General features: G+C 38.6%; 1 protein-coding gene across 2 annotated transcripts in view; it reads right to left on the bottom strand.

Annotated features, from left to right (window-relative positions):
* Nucleotides 1-17,237, bottom strand: part of LOC116486432 (laminin subunit alpha-3-like) — a 78,497-nt gene that overhangs the window by 37,879 nt on the left and 23,381 nt on the right. For both annotated transcript variants that reach the window (XM_032182662.1, XM_032182660.1), the window contains 12 exons: nucleotides 16,094-16,259; nucleotides 15,563-15,689; nucleotides 15,336-15,475; nucleotides 14,865-14,980; nucleotides 14,138-14,349; nucleotides 12,289-12,493; nucleotides 9,588-9,732; nucleotides 8,691-8,831; nucleotides 7,103-7,267; nucleotides 3,749-3,850; nucleotides 2,615-2,698; nucleotides 1,404-1,634 (listed from right to left, as the gene is read on the bottom strand). In XM_032182662.1, the coding sequence (XP_032038553.1) occupies nucleotides 1,404-1,634; nucleotides 2,615-2,698; nucleotides 3,749-3,850; nucleotides 7,103-7,267; nucleotides 8,691-8,831; nucleotides 9,588-9,732; nucleotides 12,289-12,493; nucleotides 14,138-14,349; nucleotides 14,865-14,980; nucleotides 15,336-15,475; nucleotides 15,563-15,689; nucleotides 16,094-16,259 (1,834 nt within the window). The remainder of the gene's footprint in view (nucleotides 1-1,403; nucleotides 1,635-2,614; nucleotides 2,699-3,748; nucleotides 3,851-7,102; nucleotides 7,268-8,690; nucleotides 8,832-9,587; nucleotides 9,733-12,288; nucleotides 12,494-14,137; nucleotides 14,350-14,864; nucleotides 14,981-15,335; nucleotides 15,476-15,562; nucleotides 15,690-16,093; nucleotides 16,260-17,237) is intronic.

The raw sequence follows: 17,237 nt of genomic DNA, 5'->3' as shown, positions 1-17,237 counted from the left end.
ATAGCTACTAAAGTGACAACTAGCCATCCTACATTCTTTGGCCCCCGCGTTTGGGCCATCATTTTACTTCAGCTCAACTGTTAACATACACTATTCTTTCACTATTTACACGTTCCCTTATACTCTCCCTTACTCTCCAGCTTCTGACTCAGATTAATGAGGCTATGTGCTGAGATGGGCCCCACCTTTAAACTTTATACGTGAGTCAAGTTGTACAGCACACATTACAGTTCCTGGAGTTAACAAGTAACTCCGCAGTTCCTGTAGCTCAATATATACCTAACTTAGGGTGTGGCAGGCATCACCTTCTCCCCACCTAATGCAGTCAGACAGAGCTAGATGATTAGCACAGTAAATCACTGCCTGAGTAATACTGCATAAACATACTGCATAACCATGCTACCCAGGTTACTGTCTTGATCACTTCCTTTGGCTATGTATTTTCATCAGTTTATGTAAAAAAATAACCCACCTTAGTTTAATAAAGGCAATATGTTGAAAGCAATGGGATGGCAGTATGACCTTCAGTCAGTTCTCATCAGTTTGAACATGGCAAAGAACACCTTATGTGTGAAAAGTAAGTTTCTAGAAATATTTCCAAAATGACTTTTGACACATGACAACTGACCACCCTGAGCAGTGGATGCACATGGGAGACATAAGCCAACTGTGAACGTTTTGTTCACCATCTCTGCAGCTACTGTGGTCTAGGTATTATTCTTTCATTCTCTTTTCAAAAATGCTTGCAAGGCTTGCACAGCAATTGCTGCTTTATCCTTCAACCATTTTCTGAGAGAGTAATTCTTCATATTTTGTGCACTTTGTACACTGCTTACCTCTCCATTACTTTATTGTGCTGTTTTGGGTACTTACCATTGGAACAGTTGAGCTCTAAGCTAAGCAAAGCATCAGCCAAAAGAATTAGAGCTAGAGGAACAGCATCAAGGATGGGATACACAACTAAGGCTAGGATTTCACCATAGTAACGGTATTATTTTGCAATGTTTACATTATCTTTCATAAAAATATCTCCAAATACTTTGAAAAATATATTAATTTCAGCTTTGAAACATTTTCCTATAAAAATAGGAAAAGTGTTAGTCAAGTCTATCAGAATAGGAAAGTATTCAGTACTATCTTGGTTTGGGTTACTTCCCCTGGACCTCATTATAGTGCCTTAAACATGCAAAATGACATTTATAGTTCCACAAAGGCAATCAAGAGCTGAATAACCTTACTGTGCCTTTTAGACAGTGAAAGTGTTTGAGCCATCAAAAGTGCACACACTTAAAAGAACCGTGTAAGTACCTTAATAACTAGCCTGTTCCTCTAACTATACCAGTATGTATAGCTGTAGGCAAGACAGAAGGTAATGGTGAAGTACAGAGGCAAACATTTCCTACCTGACATGAGTCACCGGAATACTCTGGAGGGCAGGAGCATGTCTCTACACTGTATGCAATGCTGCCACTTCCTGTGCTGGTGGTTACTTCCAGCCCAACCTCACCAAGGGTTAATCGTTGAGTCTCCGTGAAGTAGAGGCCTCTGATGTGTAAACCATCTAGTCTAGACAGGATTATCATCAGTTCTTCCCTGGATACCTGGTTATTGCTGCTGGCGTGTCTGAAGTTTCCCTGCACATTAAGGATACAAAATGAGCACAGCTCTGCAGTTTCTTAAAAAGAGAATGTGCAGAGCACACAGCATGCCAGAAAAAGAGGGGGAAAAAAAAACACTTTAGGACCTCTATAGTACCAAGTGATGTGGAGTGAAACAGATGTCAGCAAAATAAATATAATTAATGTAAACAAAGGCAGGAAAAGGAACAACGAGCAAAAAAAGGGGTGTATTCTGTACTTGGCAAGGTATGTATGGCTTTGAGGTATCAAAAAGTGAAGAAGCATTTAGGTTCTTCTTCAGTCATCCAAATTTCTTTGAGGGATTACCAACTAAAATTGCTTTTATTTTTAAGAGTAACTAAAATACTAGAAATCCAGTCTTGAAAGCTGCCTTCACATGCTTACAAGCTACTAATACACAGTGTAACTGAAAATCTAATTTAGCTGGAAGAACCATTAACTTTTTTTTTTTTTTTTTTTTTTTTCCTACAGATGAGGCAGAAATAACTTAGTTTGACTTTCTGAGCACACATTTAAGGCAGGAATAATCCATGCTAATTTAACTCCCCTAAATGTTGGAAACCCGTTCTAAACTAGGCACCTGGACTCCTTTGAGAGTCAGAGGAAGAAAACAGATAACAATTCATTCCATCCCTATTAAGTACACATTTGGGGCTGTGATGAGTCATATTCCTTTGGTGACTGATTCAGTATTACTCCACTGTCTCTGGAGAGAATGCTAAGGACTATGTTGGACAAGATGCCTAAATTAGAGGTGCTAAAATTAGGTGGCATGAACCAGAACCTAGGTTCAGTGTGACAGTAAAGAGAGAAGAAAATGTGGTCTATATTTATGGTCTATAGTACTGAAATTTACGTTCATTAACATTATCCAGTATCTGGTATTTATTCATGTACTGTCTGAGCATCTTTTTTTTTTTTTTAAATGTACCACAGGGAAGAAAAGTGAAGGCCATTCCATTTTCATTTCTTACCTCAACTAACTGCACACGGCCATAATATTGACGGTCAGGCAGTGGGTTGTTAGGATCCACATAAACAACTTTCATTTGCTGGCCCTATGTAAGAATGAATACATAGTATTAAACCATTTCATCACATTTTATGGCAGTGTTCGCATGCAGTTCATTTGAAGAAGCACGTTAATCCTGTTATTTGGGGAATTAAACCCAAGTAAAAGTACCTGTATGTCATTTTGTAAGCACTGTGTTTTACTGTCAGCAGGGTTTTCCCTGCCTTTGCCTTTTAACAACCTTGCTTGCAAATAAAACACAAAGAGAATTAATGCTTGCCAGTTTTCACAAGAATTAGTTATTGCTTCTGAGTAAAAACATTTTTTATATTTTCAAAGAGTCTCCTTTGCTGTCCTCACCTTCTTTTTAGAAAAGGAGATGCCTCTTGATATCATCTCTAAGAGCTTACTTACCTTTTTTTGAAAGGTAAAGGAAATTTTTGACTGGCACAAGGAGGGGAATAAAAACAATTCTGGACTGAGGAACACTCTTTGACCTTACATCCTAGTGCACAAATGACTTTGGATACCAGTGAAGTACCTCATGAGGCATCTTTCCCAGAATCCTAGAACACTGAATTAATATTTTTGATGTGCTCAAGAAACAAAACCACCCTCCTGGGAATGTAAACAATCAGTAGAAGTTTCTAAGTTTCACCATACATAAAATGCATTTTTACCTCAGTCCATTCAAGCCTTATGATTATCTTTAAATTTATGCCGAAGAAAATTCTCAAAGAAAATGAGATAAATTAAATATGGAATCAAGGACATATTTTGCATAGCCGAGGCCATACTTGTTGCCAAGTGTTCAAGACATTAATTAATATTTTTCCACAGGTGCATTTTACAGGGAAAATTCTGTTTTATCTTTTCATTTGCTCTGAAGTCAGTTATGCTTAATAATGTGTTACTTTGGCATCAGAGTGAGGTGTGTTGATAGCTTTGAGCAAAATGCAGTAAAATCACTTTTATAGAAATGTAGCAAGTTGCTATAAAAGTTAAGCACACTTTAGGAGCAAAATTTGCCACAGTTGTCAGGAAACAAAAAAATCATGGTATTGCCTGAAAGAAAATACAGTATTTCAAAACTTACTGTTAGTAGTATATCAGGTTTCTTATCCAGTAGAACCATGCCTTCACTAGGTAAGCCAAAAGATTTCACTTGGTAACTTAGGAAGCCACCATATGAAGAAAGCTGTAATAAAACGCACGCAATCAGATCAGTGATACTCTACTGCACTGTTGCTTGATATTAATATAAATTTGTATTCAAGTTTACTCCACCTTAATACATTAATTCTTTAGGTTTTAGACCAAATATGTGTTGCTTGGAAGAAGTTCCTTTTTAATCTATTTACTTTGTGTATCCAACATCAGTCATATACATGACTAGTCAGGCATTGGGACGGGTTGCCCAGGGAGGTGGTGGAGTCACCGTCCCTGGGGGTGTTCAAGGAAAGGTTGGATGTGGTGCTTGGGGACATGGGTTAGTGGGTGACACTGGTGGTAGGGGGATGGTTGGATCAGATGATCTTGGAAGCCTTTTCCAACCTTAATGATTCTACAATTACTTTTTGAGTAGTACTTACTACTGTTCTCTGGGTGGTTACCGGCACTACTTTTTTTTCCATACTTTAAATGACACCATCTGTGTTGTGGAGAAATCACACATTCACATGAATGCTGTTCTTCCCCAGGCCCTACAGAACAGCTTTGGCTCATCAAGAGCAGACATCAGACTGAGAATGATATTGGTAGTGTATACCCCATGAACAGACATGAATAAAAATAAAGTAAGACTAAGCATGTTTGAAAGGGGCTCTCACTGCCCAGAATTTTCTCAGCTTACTGCAAAAAAGAATCTAATCAGGAAATCTTTGTTTCACTTTCTGGAGGACAAGAGTTTTACTGGTATCAGCTCTATTGCAGAAAGGTGATAACAGACCATTGTTGCAGGTTGAGCTGAGACCCACCGTCTTTTGGCTGAACTACAGGTGAACACAGAAGGCCTTAGCCCCAGCGAAATAAACACACTGCTGCATAAAACTAAGACTGAGGCAAGCAAGTTTGAATCATTTGTCAAATAGCTTCCCTGGGTTGTGTATGAGTGATTCAGTTCAAAATATGTATAGACAAAAAACTTCTTCACTGAAAGGGTTGTGAGGCACTGGAACAGGCTGCCCAGGGAAGTGGTGGAGTCACCATCCCTGGAAGTCTTTAAAAGACGTTTAGATGTAGAGCTTAGGGAAATGGTTTAGTGGGGACTGTTAGCGTTAGGTCAGAGGGTGGACTCGATGATCTTGAGGTCTCTTCCAACCTAGAAAATTCTGTGATTCTGTGATTCTGTGAAAATCATGCTCCAGGAACAGCCTAAACAGTTCTTGTTCTAAGAAGAGTCTGTCAGCAAGTGCTAGGTGAGACACAAACCTTGAAGAAGCTACTAAGTGCCTCTTGTGGCTTGTTCTCTCAGTGCCCATGCAGGACCCTCTGCAGTCTTTGGGGACAGAGAAGATTGAATTCAAGAAAGTCCTATTTCCTTTACCAACTTCTCATGGAGCAATCTTTAACACTTCAGATTTCCCTTTCTCTCTTGGATTATGGGAGAAAATATCGTAGTCAGGTCCACTATATAAATTAGAGAAAATTTTATGCCTGAAGTGTATATAGGCAATTTACCGTCTTCCCTTTGGAAGTGTACTCTCCATAAAGAAAATTAAGGATAAAATCTTCCAGGCACTTTGAATTGGAATGATCGTCAGAAGAAGCACTTACCAGAACTGAAAATACTTCACTAAATCATGATTTTGTCTAATAAATGCTACATCACTAGCTGTAAGGGAAATCTGACTGACCTGAGGGTCTACAGAGGTGAGAAGTTAGCTTAAAAAGAAAAAAAAAGGAAAAAAAAAAAAAGGGCCAAAACTTCAGTTGAAAGAGCACACAGCAAACAGCTAAGCTAGAACCAAGTGTTTTGCCACAGACACATTACTTTGTTTTGCACCCTTTGCTGTTTGCCCTTATAGCTTGTGCTTGTTTTGGCACGGAAAGAACTGCTTTGTCAGGTTCCAGTGTTCTGCAGGTAAACATCACCATTTGCTCTGTTTGTTTCTATGTATTCTAATGTATTACAAACAAAACACAGAGATCTCTGTGAAGAGAAATTTGTTCCTTGGATCACAGGGCTGTAATTAGAGCTACTCACTTTTGCCAACAGCATTTTCAAAATCATAATTTGGAACATCGGTTATATTTTGCCAACACAATCAAAATGATCCTGTATATTTTTAAAAAAAATATAAGAAAAATTCAAGTTAGAGCTCATTTCCTGTTTAACACACATTTTAGGACTGTGCCATATGATGAGCTGTTATGGTCGTGCTTTTTTCTTTGTTTTGGGAAATGCAAAAACATTGGTATTATCAACTGCCCTCTGTATTCTATATGTACAGCATTTTTTTTTCTAACATTAAAAGTGCTCTACTAAACAGAATGTTAAAATACACAGGAAAAGAAAATGGGGGTTATGTAAACTGAATTTGTCATTCACTGTTAGTTTCTGCACTGCTACACATTTTATATTTGATTCCCTTTTAACTTTGTAAACAGAGAGAGGAAATAAAATATATTATGCTAAGTATTATGTTGCAATTGAACTAGTTAAAATGCTGAAGATAATGGAAAATAGCATTTACGCTCATCATATTGAACAATAAAATGAATGACTGGTGTATTTATGAGCTTGTAAAACTAGCATCGAGATAGCATTTCTTTAGTTAGTTTTCCTACTGGAGTATAGCTAGCATCTACTAAAATACACACTTGCACACAGGGCATGGTAAAAGTAGGATCAAACAAACTATTTAATTTACAGTGTTGTCATTTTAAATAAAAGCAAATCTTGACATGTCTGGTTTGACGGTGTGACATGCAATATAAAAATCAGAGCTGTTCTTAACAGTTGTGTTTTAGAAGGCTATTGACTGCTTTACATTTTGTTATGGGAACAATAAGAAGTTCTTCTGGTTTGACATTACAGTAGATAAAGTATGACTTATCATAAAGTAACTCTGGAAAATTATTTTTTGGCATTGCAGCAGGAGACTCTATAACATGAGCAAAAAAAAACAACCTAACTAAATGGGTCATTCAACTGAAAGATAGATCTCTGAACCATAGCTCCTGACCATGCTCCTCACATGAAGATCTCCCTGGCACCCCCAAAAAAAAAAAAAAAAAAAAAAAAGTATTAATTCTGTTTTGCTGGTTATAGTTTTAACCTTCTACTCAGAAGTCAAACGTTGTGATTCCTGGCATGTCAGGAAAGAGAGAGAAGACTCTAGTCAAGGGAGAGGGAAAAGCATCTAACAAAGAATAGGAGACTCTTTATCAACAATGCTGACAAAAACAAATTCATTTTATTAAAACAGTAGAGTTGGGTGTCATTTACCTTCTCTCCCAGGTAAGATGGTGGTGCTTTCCAGTACAAACTATGCACTGAAGTAGGCAATTCTTGAACATCAGCCACTACACTATTACTGACTGGATTGAAAGTGACTGGAATATCAATATTTCCATCCATTGCCTCCAAGCGCCAGTTCCTCATGTCCACAAACTAAAGAAATAAAGGAAATAAAAGTTTGTTTCATCCTTTATTAAACTTCACCAACACTAAGTAATGGGGGAAATTGTTTAGACTGTAATTCCCTAAACATAATTCAACTCCTTTAAAGGCAGCCCAAAGTCTTTGTCAATGGATGTTGGAAGGATCTCAAAACAGAGCTTAAGAGGGACAGATGTGCAAAAGCTACCTGGGATGCCAGCATTTGAACTAAACTCTGTCTTTAGTCACATGAAGACATGCTGCTTCTGGAGGTGACTGGGAATTATGTACACAAACCCAAGGACACAATTTGGAGCTTCATTTTTTACGTCCATTCTAAAAATCAAACCAAAGACACTAACCTGAAAGACCTGATACCTGGTAGTGATAGGTTACATGGGAGGAAAGGGACATTGCAGGATATTCTGGGGAGGCAGGCAATGTAGCCTGATATTCTGGCTCTTTAATAATGCACATTTTATGTTCTTGGCTCTTGTTTTGTTAAAGACCATACATCCTATTATTTGTCAATATGCTGGGGAAAAGAAAGCATAATGCATATGTACCTGAACAGCTCTCAGAACCACAGCACAAAAAGACAGATATGTTTGCAAGAACAGTCTTTCCTAAAGACAAGTAAACTCTAAATGAAATCTTCCTAAAACCAATGGAAGTTGGCTACTGACTTCACTGAGGCCAGATTTTCATCTTTGCTTGTAAAAAATACAGTGCCATGATCTGGATTACATCTAGTCTATGTCTAATCCTAAACTTAAACTAAGGTCAACATCCATCATTCTAGGGTGCTACTTCTTCCTTCTCTTTCTCTTGCATTGTTTCAGATAGTTATTACTTTTATTTATTCATTTACTTATTTACATCTTCAATCATCTTACCTCATTTCTACCATTCATTCATGTTGCTAACACTTTAAAGCCTATTTTGGCTTCTACCTTTTCTCACCCTTGATAATATCTTTTTTTTTTTTTTTTTAAAAAAAAAAAAAAAAAAAACAGGGACAGAAGGACAATTTTTACTTCTCTGTGGAACCCTCCACACACTTCTTAGGTTTCAAGACATACCTGTGATATAGATGTGAAATGACATGTGCATTTATCAAAGCATGATGAACGAGACCATTGACTTTAATGACGAACCAGTGTCTGAAGATAAAGCACTAGATAGCTAGCTTAATTTCAGTCCAGCTAGCAATCTGTAAGCAAACAGGTGAAAAGGGCCATTTCTGCTGATGGGCACATTCAAACTACACCTAAGTCCTAATGATGCTGCACCAAAACTGCACCATTACTTGCGAATTATTTCCCATCCTTCACAACTAATAAAATAGCACGTAGAATTTTGGAAGAAAAATGGCATTTCCATAATGGAGTAAATGTAGGTTCGTGACAGCAAAGAAGAAAACTAATGAAAACACCTTGGTTCTACGATGATTTGTGCTGCGACAGTTGCTGGTTGCCCCAAAACAAAAGCAAGTGGTGCATCCCTTGGGATTAGAAGGGTCCAGATAAAATGATCCTGGTCGGCAAACACTGCAATCTGCACCTTCTACATTCTCCTGTCAAAACACAGTTGAAAGAATTCTCAGAGTTTTCCTTTTGGTTTTGTGAGGCCCCCAAAGCCTTCTGCATATAAATAAATATTTAAACATCTGGAAACATGAATGAAAACGTGTGACTGTCTGTGTACACCATATTCTAAATGCAAACAAAATCGACTTCTTTGAGACTATCTTAGTTATGAGCTGTCTTTCCAGTTTATTAAGTGAACCACTGAGTAATAGATATTAGTCAGAGACAGCTGGTAACTTCCCTGCCAAAGCCCTCCTGCTGGCTTTTCAAAACCTACAATATAAAAGGTCACTTGTGAAAGTTCACATTTATCACATTTAATTATGCAGATCAGAACAAAAGAAGATTTCCTGGATATAATGATGTGGTGAAATGTCAACCGACATAATATAGCTAAAAAAAGCCTGGAACCTGGTTAACATCCAAAAACTGAGATGCAGATGCATAAAGCAGATCTGTGCAGGGTACAAACCGCTTCAGGGAATCAATGGACATCTACATTGTAGCACTGTCAGATACTGCAAAGACTAAGACTACCTGTAAAACAGATACTGAACTCATTAAAAGAAAAAAAAGTATCTGCTATTATGATAATCTGTACACATATTGCAAGGTGCGGTGCTTTTCTACAGCTACATTTAATTCTAAATGATAAAATCATTTTAACCATGCCATTAAATATGAAATGATCACTGATGTGCAAACAATGCTTATGAATGCAGAAATAATTTGATTTATCTGACCTTGCAGAGGCAAATTCCTGTATGGGGATCACAAATATCTGGTTCTGTTCCATCTCTGTTACAATTACATGGCACGCAGTTTGGGAAACCGTAAGTACCTGGAGCACACTGATCACACCGCCGTCCTTTTATTCCTGGTTTGCATCTTTATCAACAAACACACACATAAGAGAAAACCAATGAGTTAGGCAGGAATAGAAAGAGAGAAGGAGGAAGGGAAGATTGAAACAAAGGGCTGGTAGCTTTCTGAATAAACTGCATGGCTGTGAAACAGCTTTATGACTTCCGAGAAGAAACAGCAGCAGGTTGGTACTGATCTCAGGTTTGAATGGTGAGAAATACTGCAATGTTTCATAGAAATTATTAGGAAGGGATTTAATTTCCTAAGACAAATGCTCACAATATAATTAGATTTTTGCAGCTAATCAGTCCTTGCAGCACAGAACTACTCTCACTATACACCAAAGAGTGAAACATGGATGTTTAATACAGGTAAGCACAACTGGAAGAGGATTTACAGCTGGAGGATGTGACTGGGCATTTCTCAAGGCACTCACCTGCTAACAAAAAGGTGGGGAAACCCAGGAATATGAATAATTACAGGGACTTCAACCTGCTACAAGTCTTGTGTTAGTTTACAACTGTTCAGAAGAGACAGTGAGGGCTGAAACCTTTGGATTTATTTAGGAGAAATATAGATGATGCAAAAACCACTATCAAGCTACGAACAAAGCTTGAGACAGAAAGCAGAAAACATCCTTCCATTGCAGCAGCTCCTTCCTCCTGCCTTTGGAACAAACTTCTTCATGAAATCATAGGTCTGACAATCTTTCTTGCTCCTGTCTATACTAGCCTATTGTCACAATCTATCTTTACTAGTCCAAAAGTCTCAAGAGAGTAAGGACCCACTGATAAAGAATGCCAGCCACCACCACCACCACATTTTTAAATTATGTAATTTACAACTAAACTGTAAAAATGCTCAGAGATGTAGCGGAATCTTCTTTTGCTCTCAGCATCAAGTTTATGTGTACTAATGCTACAAACTTAATGGATATAAACAGTTAAAGTGTGCAGACAAGGTGCACTTCATGTAAAATATGAAAACAATTACTCAGCTCATCAAACAATGGGCGAGGTTTCTCAGAGTCTCTCTGAATGCATTACCCATACACAGAGATAACTGCAACTAAATGGGAACTTTGAACTTCATGTAATCCAAACAAGGAGAAGTATTAATCAGAATCTAGTGGTTGGCTATATACTGTAGAATCAGTCCAAAAATACTGGCTAAAAGTCAAGTTTTGCTTCAGAACTATTGTACTTATAAATTGACATTTCATTTATCTTACCAATTGGGCTGTATGTGAAAAAATATCACCATTATAATCAGGCAATACAGCTTTTCACTGAAACAGGAAATCTTACTATTTTTGCAAATGTTGCCCTCAATTTTCCATAAGCATAAAGATAGGGCTTAGCATATCTAAATTAATAGATTTTATTTCACTGAATTATTTATTTTATTTATATTTTGTGCAGCTTTGGTTGTCTCCTGTAAGAGCAAGCTATGGGGAAAACGAAAGTAGAGACCAATTAGATGTAGAGTGCACCAGGACGTGCAGAATATGGTACACCTTAACCCTGAATCCTGACTTCTATCTATGAAAGAAGTTTCCTGTTTTGTCATTGGTATAAAATAATTATTCAGTTCATACGAAGTGGACAGACTTTAGAAATTATTTTAAATTCAGGAAATAGAGTATTCTCTGAAAATGAGTATTCTGTCATATCTACAGGACTAATGGCAGAGCAGCAAAGACCATATTTCTCTTTGTTTAGACACTACAAAAACATAGCCAGTCCAATCAAAATGAATTAACCTTGGCCTTATGCAACATATTGGCTTTCGCATATTTGTACTTGCTATTTAAGGACTCACCTCTCCAAGGAAATAATAGGAATGTTCAACTACACTAATATTGACAGCATCTGAATTTAATAAAATTCCCAACAGTTACAGCTGTATGCTGTACATATTTTAGACAATACAAATAGAATACATAAAAGAATCAATTTTCAGCTCAGCTTGCTGAGATACAGAAGAACAATCATATGTCGTATAGAGGGCATTGAACAGGGCCCTGTCTGTCACTCCAATTGAACAGTAGTTTCCATACACACAGCACCTATCATCAGTTTCTCAAAACTCATTGCAAATATTCAAGCTTTACAGTACTTCAAAACGTTACTGGACTTAAACCCACACATTAGATTGTGGAAGGTCAACTGCAAGGTTTTAACAATTTGGGAGATAACATACACGATTACAGATGATGCACATGCCAGAAGCCAGAAGTTCTGGTCCAAGGTCACTAATATCTGGGCACTGGATAAGCTATATGAGACGAACAGAGATTTGGTGACTTACTGCAAGTGACATAGCATGTCACTGGCAAACAATGCATGCTTGGGTATCCCAAAGCCCACCATTCGTTACTGCACAAACCAAATTTTCACTAAACATTGCATGTATTCCTGTAACAACTGAGTTCTAGCTACCACCAAGCACTGCTTAAATCTTTGCTCATTATCGTAAAAGTTCCCCAAATCCTCCAAATACCTGAAAAACAAACAAACAAAAAAAACTATGAAGCAAACCACTCATGAAACATTATTAATGCATGTAGTCCAAACTTACTTGCATTGCCCGTTGTTTTTTTCACAGTCTGGGCTTGCCACATTAATAATGCCTCTTTCTGAACAGTTGCAGCTCTCACAGCCAGCGAGAGGGTGATAGCTGAAGTAATGTTTCTCACACACTTCGCATTTTGGTTTCACAGTTCGAGGAGGGCAAATGCATTTACCAGTTATGTCATCACAAAGTCGCTGCCCACAGTTGCACGCTAGGTCAAAAAAAAGTTCCACAAATTAATCATGTCCCAGCCTACAATGACCAACTTTTATTAAGATTTGTATATAAAACAAACAGACACAACATGTATTATTTTCCCTCTTTCATTAGTTTTAAACCCAGGTGGCTTGTTTAACTCCAGCTATCAAAATGATTTGAGATTAAGACCAATCAAGGTCACGGAAACCAATTATGTAACTCTAGTTTCAAAGAGTATCTTGAGAGCCTGATTATTTTCCACAGAATGGTTGCTTAAATTCACCACAGCAATTATTAACACTTCTCAAACCTGCCAAGTATTAAACAATGAATAGCTTTGGTTTCAAGGGCACCATTTTTACAAAGAAACATTAATAAACATAGGGTATTACATCACTACACTGAACGCTATGCTATGCTAAATGTAAGACTGTAGTGGGGTTAGGTGGCAAAGCTTTGGTAGCGGTGGGGACTTCAGGGGTGGCTTCTGTGAGAATCCATAAGCTGCCACGTTAGATAAGGGCCAGTTTCAGCTGGCTCCAAAGAGAACCACCACTGGTCAGAGCACAGACAATAAGCAATCTCGTTTGCGCCTCTATGGGAACATATTTAAGAAAGGGAAAAAAACTGCTGTGCAACAGCAGCTGGGAGAAAAGAGTGAGAAGCAGCCCTACAGCTTCCCAGGTCAGTGCAGCAGGAGGGCAGGAGGTGCTCCAGGCAGGCAGCAGCAGTTCCCCTGTGGCCTGTGCAGGGAGAGGCCCCTGGTGGAGCAGGCTGTCCCCCTGCAGCCCATGGGTCCCACATGGAGCAGATCTCCACGCTGCAGCCCCCCCATGGGTGGAGGAGCCCCCGGTGGAGCAGGTGGATGTGGCCTGGAGGAGGCTGCGGCCCATGGAGAGCCCCCGCAGGAGCAGGCCCCGGGCCGGAGCTGCAGCCCTGGAGAGGAGCCCACGCAGGAGCAGGGGGTCTGGGGGGAGCTGCTGCCCACAGGGGACCCGTGCTGGAGCAGTTTGCTCCTTGGGGATGAATGGACCCTGTGGTATAGGTCCACATGTGAGCAGTTCTTGAAGAGCTGCTGCCTGTGGGCCGCCCCCACAGGCTCAGTTTGGGAAGGATGGCATCCCATGGGAGCATCCCGTGGGAGAGACCCCACAAGGAGCAGGGGCAGGGAGTGACCATGAAGGAGTGTCAGAGACAAAGCATCAGGGAGTGACTGCAGCCCCATTCCCCTGCACCGCTTGGGGGAAGGAGGTGGAAGAGAGTGGCTGGCAGAAAGGTGTTTTTAGTTTCTTTATTTCTCACTGCTCTAGATTGTTAGTAATGGGCAATAAATTTCTCTAATCTCCCTACACTGAGTCTGTTTTGCCTGTGTCAATAATCTTCGAGAGATGTCCCTATCCTTATCTCAACCCCTGAGCCCTCTTCATCATATTTTCTCCCCCTTTCCTTTTGAGAAGGGGAACTGAGAGAGCGGTTGAATCTCAGCTGCCCACCTGACTAAAACCACCACACTATGCTAAACCTAAGACGGCTCAACCAGCCTGTTACAGGGTCAAGCCCTACAAAGAAAAGCGAGGCCACTGCCTGTGCAGTATAACCTGAGAATTAAATAACTAAGGTCAGGTCAGGCACTGAATACATCAGAGCATGTACTTACGCTTGCAGAATGGAAATCCATAGTAGCCAGTTTGGCATCTGCTGCACTGACGACCGATGACATTAGGTCTGCACATACACTGCCCTCCCAGGGGGCTGCAAGTGGGGCTCGTGGCACCTTCCCTATGGCAATTACATGGCACTGCTCCGTTGTTGTAGAAAGCCACTAGTGACCTTGCAGAATCCTTACAGAAGGCTGATGATCTTTCTGGGCTATTTACATTGAAATATAAATCACGTTAGTAATGCCACTTGAAAACTGCTGGGAGAATGCTTTGCAGTGATTCAGTAAATTGGGGTCCTGTCTTTCAAACAATTCTTTGAAATATGGAAGGTGTCAGTACACATGCAAGGATACGCACAAAGTAATTGCATTAGTAGTAAGTGGCTCGTGTAGGTAAGATTTTTTTTCAAAGAAGTGCTCACATTAGTCTTATCAGTTCAGACATGCCAAGCAAAATATGAAATACCAAAGATGGAAATACCAAAGACAGAGAGATGACACAGATTTTCCTCTTTTGTACTGTGAGCAATAAAGCTATACCCTTACATTTCATCTACAATAGAAAGTCATGCAAAAATGACTCATGGAAAATTAAAAGGCCAGCATAAGCCATGAAAAGCATTTGAATGTAGCAGAGCGATGGGGATTTTATACATTTCTTTAATATGGAGTGAAAATAATATTAAATCCTAGCTTGCTCAGTTTTTCAGAGAGTGATGCTTACTCAATATAAAAACTGTTTCCTCCACATTGGTTGATAAAATCAAATGACTTGTCCACAGTCTTTTTGTCAAGAATTTTGTAACTGTAGTTGTCTGCTGGAACAACTAAGACATTTTCCTTAAAACAACAAAAAAGCTAGATTGTACATTTCAGAGAAAAACAAAAGAAACAAGCTAAGGCATTTATATATTTAAACATTACTTCATTATGAATTCTGGATTTTCCCCAAAATGCTAACACTTTAAGCAAAAGGGTAGGAAAATATACTTCATTATGTATCTCCCTGAGCTTAGAATACAAGCAGCATACAATAAAAATACTGTATGATATCTTAAAATTTAAAGTAAAAACAAAACTAGCGTGCAAGATCCTAAAATATTGAAAATTTGAAAATTGATAATTTAAAATTGTCTCTAAATGGCTGGTGAAACTGAGAAGAATACTTCCAAGTATGTTTATGCAATAAACTTACCAAAACCAGCATTCTTCTGTCAGGTATAATGACTGTAACAGAAACTTCAGGTTCAGAAATGTCAAGCTCAATTTGGTTTTCTGCAATCACCTGATCCCGACATCCAGAAGTATGAGGGCAGAATGAAGCATTGATGGAACCTATAAGAAAAAGCATAATGCCAAATAATGACCTATGTGCCAAAAAGCCGAGAGGAGAATGAAGTTAGATCAAATTTGAAAGCCTACCTGACCACACACGTCCTGCATTCACATGCACCTGCACAGGGAACGTTGGATGTGCTGGCTGATAAAAATGTAGCACAAATACGTATCTGCCCAAGTGAGGCACTCTGCCACTCATGGTAATCTGGTTCTGCAGAAAGAAGAACAGCTCTAATGGTATATATGTTTTGTGAAATATTCATCATTTCATCAACTGTGCTCTGTATTGCTTAGTTGCAACAGAAGAGAGGGGGCTTAGCATTTCTCAGGAAGTTAACAATACCTTCAAGGATATGGCGTTGCATCTGCATGCTCCTATCTGTTCGCATGCCAAGCATATGTAATGCACTTCTGCAGTCTGTGAGACTACTACAGCTTTAGAAAGAAGCTGGCATTTTTGTTTCTCTTTCTGTATATTATATTTGTGGCTTATTCAATCTGCAATATTTTGATCATATAATTTAGTTGTGATTTTCTTAGAATGCTTGATCTATTCACCTTTACCAAGAACATAATTTGTGACTTAGGAAACAGTATTTTCAAAATGTGAACTACCTGCGATGATGACAGGATGACTCTGTTAACTGAGTCAGAAGGTAAAGGGGCATTCAGCGGACCATGGAGTATATTTCTCTGTACTTCAGAAATTTTCCCATCCCTGAATGCATCCAAAACCAAAGCCGCTGGTGGAGTATCATACACTGATGGAATGCATGTTATGCTAAAAACAAGAATTATATTAATTACTCTTGTGGTCAGGAGCATTCCTTAAGCATCATGAAAGAAAAAAAAAAAAGTCAACTCCCAGAAGTTAATACATTAGAATGTAATACAATTAATAACACAGTAGTAACCACTGTTACTCTTTGGAATTTTATGATCAATAAATGGAAAACAAGAGGTATAGATCTAACGCACAGAGGGGAAAATGTACATGACTGCTTTTATTCACTCAAAATTTCCATAACCTGAACAGTTTCAACAAAAAGAGTTTGCTAAGGAAACCAAAGGTGTTAAAAATGCAGGTGTTAAAAATGCAAAGGTGTTAGTGAATCCAGTTAGTTACATTCACCAGTTGAAATTTCACTTCTACAAATATTTATGTAGGTGTATCCCTTAAACATGCGAGTTTTCCCATTGAAGCCAGTGGGACTACTTAAGTACTTAAAAGTTAAGTATACACTCAAATATTTGTAGAATTGAAGCCAAAATAAATAACAGTGCTCCCTGAAAACATCCCCTTTCATCCACTGTTGTTTTTAACTATTTCTTCCTTGGTATATTTATGTCTGAAGAACTTGATTGAGAGAAGTAGTTTCCAAGACTGCAGGAAAAAATGTTATTTGGGGGTTTCACGCTAGTATTTATTCACTTCGTGTAAGTACTCAGCAGACAATGATTAATCTCTGCTTAAGACAGCCCCAGAACTGGAATGGCAAATACGTTTCAGGGCCAGGACTGAGATGTATTTGCCAGGCTTGTGTGGGAAACCACGTGCAGCATCCACTTATAATACTATTAAACTGAGCCAAGACCCTGAATCTTTCAACTTGGTGAACACTAAATACTTTCAGGAAAGCAAAAATGCTGCCAGATAACGGTCTTAATAACAGACCGTAAATACACAGTAAACTATGCAAGTACAGCAAGAGATTTAATAAATAAATAAATAAAACCAAATAAAATAAAAGGTACGTAT

The sequence above is a fragment of the Aythya fuligula genome, chromosome 2 (assembly GCF_009819795.1).
Source record: "Aythya fuligula isolate bAytFul2 chromosome 2, bAytFul2.pri, whole genome shotgun sequence".
Lineage (NCBI taxonomy): Eukaryota > Metazoa > Chordata > Aves > Anseriformes > Anatidae > Aythya > Aythya fuligula.
Note: the sequence above shows the minus strand (reverse complement) of the source record. Positions and strands in the feature narration are given on the sequence as shown.